The sequence below is a fragment of the Gymnoscopelus braueri genome, assembly GCF_963280865.1.
Source record: "Gymnoscopelus braueri genome assembly, chromosome: 10".
Classification (NCBI taxonomy): domain Eukaryota; kingdom Metazoa; phylum Chordata; class Actinopteri; order Myctophiformes; family Myctophidae; genus Gymnoscopelus; species Gymnoscopelus braueri.
In genome coordinates this window covers 32686319-32694520 of record NC_137611.1, presented here as the reverse complement: position 1 = coordinate 32694520, position 8202 = coordinate 32686319, and the positions used below count along the sequence as shown (strand labels likewise).

Sequence of the window (8202 nt, the reverse complement as noted above, 5' to 3'; positions counted from 1 at the left end):
AAGATTGAAATATCTATAATAATAATAACAATATGATGATGATTATTATTATTATTATTAGTTGTAGTAGTAGTAGTAGTATTATACCGGACATATTCACAGTTTCTAAGGTACACGGTTTGATTCTGTCTTTTCCCAAAGGTAAAAATGAACAGAGATTGCTCTATTGGACATTTAAAGATTTTTTTAAAAGTAAGGCAGCTAAGCAAACAGCTTTTTCAAACACCCTCCCTTGCGTCGCAGATGCAAAGTATCACGCTGAGGGCTTCATCATGCTACAAGATGCTAGCAGAATTGGATCAACTCTTGCATGCTGCATCCTTTCTCACAGCACACATCAGGTATTTTCCAAGCGGCACGACGCACACGAGAGGGTGCCTGGTACCAGTACTGGGCCAGGAAGTGCTCTTCTGCCTCCCCATTTGGCTGTGAAGCTCTGGTGGGGAGCTCTGGTGTTGGCTGGAGGCCCTCTGTTGAGGTGCCCATGTCCACTGCACAGAGATAAACAGAAAGAAACAGACAAAGTGAGACACAGAAACATAAAGTTAAGCCTCATTTGTACATTTATAGTATCACTTAAGCATGATCTGATAGTAGGGTAGAGAAGATACTGTGTATCACTGCATGGTTCTGTTCCCCAACTCGTATTCTACCCCACTGAAAATAAATATTTGACTGTTTTATGGATAATCTGAGCAGGCAAGCTTCAGTAATAGCCACTGAGAATTGTTAATACTATGGTATGGATGGTACTGGAATATATCCAGTACCATCCATACCATTGTATGGTATGTATATGTATATTATGGTACTGTTTATTGTATTCTATTGAGTTTCAGATGTTTAAATAAATCTGTAAACTAAAGGAGTAGTTCACCCAAATAATTACTTTTCTATCAATTTAATCTGGTAAAATAAGGCCTCCCAGTGTAATGTTCAGTACTTACAGTCATATCCACTCTCACCCAAATCTGAGACGTTCCTCCGGAACCGGCGGGAGTTGCCACAGGCGGAGACGGCCAAACGGATCAGATCTCTCCCACACAGTTTAATCCTCTCCTCACCATGGACTGTGCGCTCTCCCGTCAGCAGCACCACCAACACACACATCATCAGACCCTTGAGACCAGACATTGTATAGTATACCGTCACTTCAGTCACATAAGGCAGCGAGGGTCTCATGGGGGCCGAGAGAAGGAATGGACGGATGGCTGGAGGATGGTGTGGAGACCTGAAAGGCTGGATTGTGACTTTTTGAAGTGATCCAAAGGAGTTTATATACTGAATGTGCAATAGCCATCTTCAACCTTGGACAGGGGCAAACATGTCCTGATCTTGTGCTCAGTGATCAAGGCTGGAATTCTCATTAAGATAAAAAGCTGTCAGATGATGGTGGTGACATACTGTATGCCAGGTGTTCTCAATCTTTCTAAGAAATATGATCCTACACTGTAAACCAAATGGACCCATACAGGTCAATGTGTACACTCAAATTAACACTGATAATTTTATAGCATCAATAAAGAGCCAAAGGGGGAAGAACTACAGTCTATTTTGTGGCGGTTGTGTCACACAACATAGCTTATGTACAAATTTGCACTAAACTGGCTCAGGCAGTTTCCGTTTGGATTGTTTTGTAAAGACTAAGTTAGTGATTTGTTATAATGGAGATATTGGCGATCAAGCACATGAAGGTAAGTGAGTTACCTTCATCAGAATCACTCATCAGCATTCTGACTGGGGATAGAAACAATACCCCTGTGGCAATTAAGCATGTATTTTGCAGAATACATTTAAGGTTTGGTATACATCTCTTATGAGAGCTTATTCCATTTGTTAGAAACAAAGAATTTGTCCACAACACTTTATCATCATTTTAACAAGTACACACTCATTCAACATGCCTTCTAAATCTTTTCTTGGTTACAAGCCAGGCATTCTACTTTTTTTTTAATCCAAAATGACATTGTCAAACTACAATAGAGTCCCCTATCAAATTATCCACCAAAAGATTCGCCCTCAACATTTTAGATCCAAATTCTATATTATAATCATAATTCAGAGAGAGCAATTTCTAGTCATTTGTTTATGTTTGGCCTAATCACAAGTCTAATATTGGACATGGAATCATTGCCTTGGCTGTGTTCTTTTCTAACCCTTATCTTGACAGATGCTGATGAATTGGAAGTGAAATGGAACAGAATAGAGGACGTACGGATGTCAAGGATATTGATACTGACGTTGTTGTCCACACACCTGCTCCACAGGACTCAATGTAGACGTACCATCGTACCAGAAATGACTGGTTTGCAAAACATTAATAACAATGTGCAATTTGTTGTGTAAGAAATAAGAAAATATGGTTCCACTAGTGACTTCAAGCTCTTATATCCTTTATAATACCACAGTGATAAGCACTGTGTCCTGTTGCCACTCAGTGGTTGTGCAATTATTGATTTATTTATTTAGAAAGATTTTGTGGCACATAAAACCACATACATTTTACTTGTTGACCAGGGTACCCCAGGGGCCCTCCTTTTCTCCTCTATACCAAATATCTTCATCGAACGCAACACTTTGTGAGCTTGTACTGTAGATCCACTATTTTCTTCAAATATTTGCCTATTTTTGTCAAATGTTCACCTATTATGACATGCCCAGGATCGGAATGCTTGAGTTGATCAAAGCAAAATTGCCAAATGAAACATTGATTAAAAAAATACTTATGATTATGTACACCTTAGTCATCTGATTAAGCGCGTACACATACAGTATGTCCATTTGTTGCAATAGTATTAAGGCCTTGGGAAATCCTCCAAGCTTTTCTGGCACCATGCAAACATCGTACAAAGTTACTCTGCAAACGCACAGAGACACACAAACTAAATTATCTATGGGGCTAGTACTTTAGAGTACCAATCTGTTCATGCCTGACTGCTCACCCTGTTGTGCGTGTGTGTGTGCGTGCGTGCGTGCCGTGCACGCGTGCGTGGCGTGCCATGCGTGTGTGGTGCACATAAGGTACAAGTGCGCTTGGTCTTCATAATGACTGAAATCATCCTCAGTATGGATGCATGCCAGTATTGGTCCTCAAGCTTTTAAGTTCTTTGAAAAAGTGGTGTCCATGAACTATTTTGTATTAAAAAGGGGAGCTTTAACAATATACTTTCGTCAGAAAGAGAAAGAAAGATTTTGTTAAATTGGGGCATTAAAGAAATAATGTACTAGACAACAGGCAATGATGAACCATAATGATTGATGAAAGACTTGCTCAAAGCTTCTTGAGCTTAATTGATGCGGCCACTATTAAAAGCCATCGGCATTCCTTCTGTTTGCTTATCCTGTAATCCCATTAGACAAACAGCCACCACAGAATAAGACTGGTGGCAGGGCAGAACTCCTAACTTTAGAGTCGACACAAAAGACTGGAACTGGATACAGTACTAAAGTAGAAGAGCTTCTTTATTGAGCAAGTCAGATTCTGTTCCCCAGCGAAATATGCTGTAAAACAAAGACAAGAACATGAACATATGCATAATACCACTGTATATATAAAAATTGTATGTATATTCATAAATTGCAGAACACTATACTGTGGTATTTGATCACATAAATACCACAGTACCATTAACATGTTGAATCCATAAACATTTTAACACAGAGGTCTCCAGACAGAATTGAACCAGGGACAATCATTGTAATCATGTGGTTGACATACTATCTGGTCAGCTACCAGGATGTCCTAGCAAAACATACGGTACTTGCAATTATTGTCAAATGTTTTATGACAGCTACTGTATCTCAATATCTAATGATTTGTAGACAGTGGGCACAATAAATACATGTATTTTTACTTAGCTAAAGCCACAATGCATTTGCATTTACCCATCCATGTTGATAGCATTAACTGTATTGACTTAAAGCGGCACTATGTAACATTTTTTTTAAGGATAAAATGTAAATTTGTCCTGTATGGTAGAGTACGTTAATACAATATAACTTATACAATTGGGGTGGTTGTATTTTGGCTCCATGCTCTTCTATTGACACATTAAGGTTGTGTCAAACGTCATGTCTCACCTAGACACAGGATCTAACACGAATTTTGACCTGAAAGTCATGATTCAATTCATCCCCTGAGCAAGCAGGCAGGCTTTATTAGCTCTATGGTAAAATATCTCAGCACTTGTGCAGGAAACTGGGTTCAAATCCGGGGTTGAAGAGGAAAGTTACATAGTGCAGCTTTAAAATGTTATTCGAGTAAACAATATATAATTATTTTAAAATGCGCACACTGCAATGACAATGATATCTGAATTATATCTGATGTCAACTTCTTCATTAACAGCACTTCCAGTAGAGCAGCTGGTCAAAAGAATCACAGTGATCTGTTCACCATTAGGCCACTAATACCTTTACTATGTGAAATCCTGATCAAACATCTAATCCTTCTGAGACAGAATTAGTAGCATCCAGGACAGGTAGTGTTCTTGGACACAGATATCATGCTGTCCCATAGATTGATTCATTCCTGTCCATTTGACAGAAGAGTGAGTCACTAGTGTGCAAACACCACCTAAAGCAAAGCCTTAAAGCTTATCTCCATCTTTCCTCCTCCTCCATTTCCTCCTCTTAGATTGTTTACTTTCCTTCATTCCATAGGCCCAGAATAGCCACAGGCAGATGGGGCCAGATGCTCTCCCACCCGGCCAGGATGATAAGGCCACTTAGGTTTAGCAAGGTTATATTATGGACAAATCATCTCAATCCACTGTATCATGACCGGAATGCCTGCCACTGGGCCGATAGTGAACCTCGTCATCGGAGTCCTCTAGGTGTGGTGGGAAGCAATGGTCAATGTTGCGTTTCAGGCGTTTCTCAATCTGAAAGCTGCGCTCAAGGGCATGGCTGTGGTTGTACTCCTGTTCCTTGAGCTTGGCGTAGTAGTCTGAGAACTTGTTGAACAGGATAGAGATGGGCATGCCGTTGAGGATGATGCCAAAGGAGATGCAGCCAAAGGCCACACAGCGGCCAAGGTAGGAGATAGGGACCACATCTCCATAGCCCACAGTGGACATACTCACCTGTATGAATGAAAAACAAAAGGGAAGCATGTCATCTTGTGTTCTCAAGAAGGGAAAATTCCATTCAATAAGACACTTAAAGCACATCAACATCAGGATGGTGCTGTTCATAGCAAGAAAGACCAAGTTCAACCATATAAATTAGATCTTCTCAGATCTTCTCCATCATTCACATTTTGCAAATGTGAGTGATCATTGTTCAACGATGACCTAACTTAAATGATAGCTTTATTCCATAGTGCATTATAAGTTTTGCTGTTCATCGGGTTCATCACTCAAAAGAAGTGAGGTCACTTGTTGATGAAGTATGAATGGAAGTCAGTCCATAATTTCTCAAGGAGTGTAGCTACGGTCCCTTTATTCTATGGATGTTAATCCTTAAAATCTACTTCTTCACAGTATATTAAGGGACAATTCCACTCTGAACCATGTTTCTGATTGTGTTTACCATAAAGTGACCATGGGAATGACTCATGTGAAAAGGGGTGTTACAATTCCTTTACAACCTACCTCAAACTGCCCCCTGTCCATGACACTGGCGTCAATGAAGACATGTTTTTTACAGACAAGACTGATCTGATCTGTTACAGGCATTATGTCACACACAACTGAGATTAAAAGCCTATGATCCAACACAACTGGAACACAACATTTCTAACGATTCACTGCAATCACCGTGTCTGGTCCGAAATGCAACTCGTTACACAGCAATAGATGAGATTAGGCATGTGCAACATAACAGATGCCAGCCGTCAGATAAAACGTCCTTAATCAGAGAGGAGGAGACATGGGGAATCATGCTGATGACGACCAGACACACTGTCATCTAATACCTCATGTTGGGAGGTTGAGGTTCACACGAAAGCATGTAAATCCTAGGATTATATTATTACACTTATCAACAACAGAAATGTGTTGTCTCTCTCCAGTGTGAATAAGTAGAATGAAGAGAAAGGTTCACTGATCCAGGGCTTACTGCTCTCAGCTAGCTCAATGATAGCGATGCTTATTGTAAATGTACTATTTTTTTCCACTACCAGGCCGGAATGGCCGGGGGCGGGGATTATGTTTTCGCCCCTGTCAGTTTATGTGTCTGTGTGCCAATTGCCGTGAAACTTTGCGCGCACACTCCCAGTAGGCCATGGAAGAATCTCCACCCCCGATATTAATCGGCCTAATGGTGGCGCTATAACAGGTCGCTTCACGTTTTGGCCTATAACTCTTGAACTATGCAATTAAAATAAAGATTTGCATGGATTTCTTGGATCTTGAGGCAGCCTCCCATGCCCATTTCCACCTGACTAGATTTTTCGCTATTTTACTCTTGCTAACTGCTTTTGTAGCAATTAGGGGTTAAGCGTATTGCTCAGGTACACCTCTCAACACATTGCCGGGGCTCGAACCTGGGGCTTTATGCTTCCCAGACAGGCTCTCTACTTATTCAGCTATGGCCACCCCAAATGGTCTCCTGTGTCATGTGACAATGACCATCAATCTCATGAACGCAACATCCAATAATTCCCAACTTGGAATCACATGTTGAGGGGCCTTGATACAGCGAGCCTCCAAAACTGCTTTCACTTCTGCCCATTAGGGGGTCCCACAAACGTGAACAGTTGCACCGTCTGTTGCACAAACTCTGTTTCCCCCAGAGCTTCCTTGTGCCCTGATGGCTGTACCCCACAACCGACACAGCCCGGGGTAGGCAATCCAACCTGGCGGAGATCAGTCCTCCGAGGAGCACACTTTTCTTGTTTAAATAATATTAATAGATAGATAACACTTTATTTTTCCCCAGGGAAATTGTTCACTCTAAAGCAAAAGTGTTCAAGGAAATGTCGATATTATTACTGACACAGTGATAATGTGACGTTATGATAACAAGTGACTTCTCTCAGCCTTTGAACCAGCACCAATGACCATGCAATGTTTCGAATCTTGACCATAACCACTTTTCCCCCCTAAAAAAGGTAAAACTGAAAATACTTGTAACACTGCTGTTCATGCAGGTCCAACAAATAGGACCTGAAATACCAGACACACATGCTGAGACTTTGGAGGTTGAAACTGGCAGCCTACTCACCGCTGCCCACCACCAGGCATCTGGAATGCTGCTGAAAGGAGTCCCTGGCTGATCCTGCTCCACAGCGTGCATCAGAGCTGAGAAGCTGAAGATGCCCATGGCAATGAACAGGAACAAACAGCACACCTGAGGGAACACAACAATGTGCGTTTGTACTTATTGCATTGTCGGGAAATAAAGTTGTAAAGTAAACACTAATCTAAGATCACACATTGTAGATCATACAAAGTATACTGTAGTATACTGTAGTATAATGTGTGTGTGTGTGTGTGTGTGTGTGTGTGTGTGTGTGTGTGTGTGTGTGTGTGTGTGTGTGTGTGTGTGTGTGTGTGTGTGTGTGTGTGTGTGTGTGTGTGTGTGTGTGCGTGCGCGCGTGCGCGTGCGTGTGTGTGTGTGTGTGTGTGTTTGTGTGTGAATGTGTGATGGTGGTGGAGTATCTGATTGAGTCTGTGTACAGTATGTTGGGCACCTGGGTGTCAGCTTACCTGCTCAGAGCACTGGCGGAGGGTGAAGCCAAACGCTCTCATTCCTGTGGAGTGGCGAGCCAGTTTTAGAATACGGAAGATGCGCATTAGCTTGACCACCTTAAGTACTTTGCTGACTTTGCTGACTCGGGCCATGGTCTTCAGGTCCTCCTGGGCGCCAGCGTCCTCTGAATCTGTGAACAGTTCAAAAACGATCTGAAGAAAGTAGGGCATAACGGCCACCAGGTCCACAAAGTTAAGTGCACTTTTCACAAAGTTTTTTATGTTGCTTGTCGTGAAAAGACGCAGGAAATACTCCAGGGTAAAGAAGACGATGGAGAAGATCTCCACCCACTCCATGTAGGTTTTGCCATTTAATTTGTACACCTTGAGCTCTTTGACTGTATTCAGAGTCATGGCCACGATGGAGATGAGGACAAATAGGCTGGAAAACACAGCAAAGGATTTGGCTGCCAGTGAGGAGTACGGATTCTCTATCAGGTCCCACAGGATCTTCCGTAAACCACCACAGAACATGGACTTGTAGCAGTCCTCGTCCTGGTGAGGCTTG

The 8202-nt window shown here is 41.8% G+C and overlaps 2 protein-coding genes across 2 annotated transcripts in view; both read right to left on the bottom strand.

Annotated features, from left to right (window-relative positions):
• Nucleotides 1–285: 285 nt before the first annotated feature.
• On the bottom strand, nucleotides 286–1134 carry insl3 (insulin-like 3 (Leydig cell); the record flags this gene model as incomplete). Its single annotated transcript, XM_080439854.1, has 2 exons — nucleotides 286–491; nucleotides 948–1134. The coding sequence occupies 2 exons, from the start codon at nucleotides 1132–1134 to the stop codon at nucleotides 286–288; spliced, it is 393 nt and encodes a 130-aa protein (XP_080295980.1).
• A 3629-nt stretch (nucleotides 1135–4763) lies between these two features.
• Nucleotides 4764–8202, bottom strand: part of LOC308093515 (potassium voltage-gated channel subfamily V member 2) — a gene marked incomplete at both ends in the record, with an annotated part of 4169 nt that continues 730 nt past the window's right edge. The window contains 3 exons of the mRNA XM_080439852.1: nucleotides 4764–5084; nucleotides 7168–7293; nucleotides 7653–8202. The exon at nucleotides 7653–8202 is cut by the window's right edge and continues 81 nt beyond it. Of these exons, the coding sequence (XP_080295978.1) occupies nucleotides 4764–5084; nucleotides 7168–7293; nucleotides 7653–8202 (997 nt within the window). The remainder of the gene's footprint in view (nucleotides 5085–7167; nucleotides 7294–7652) is intronic.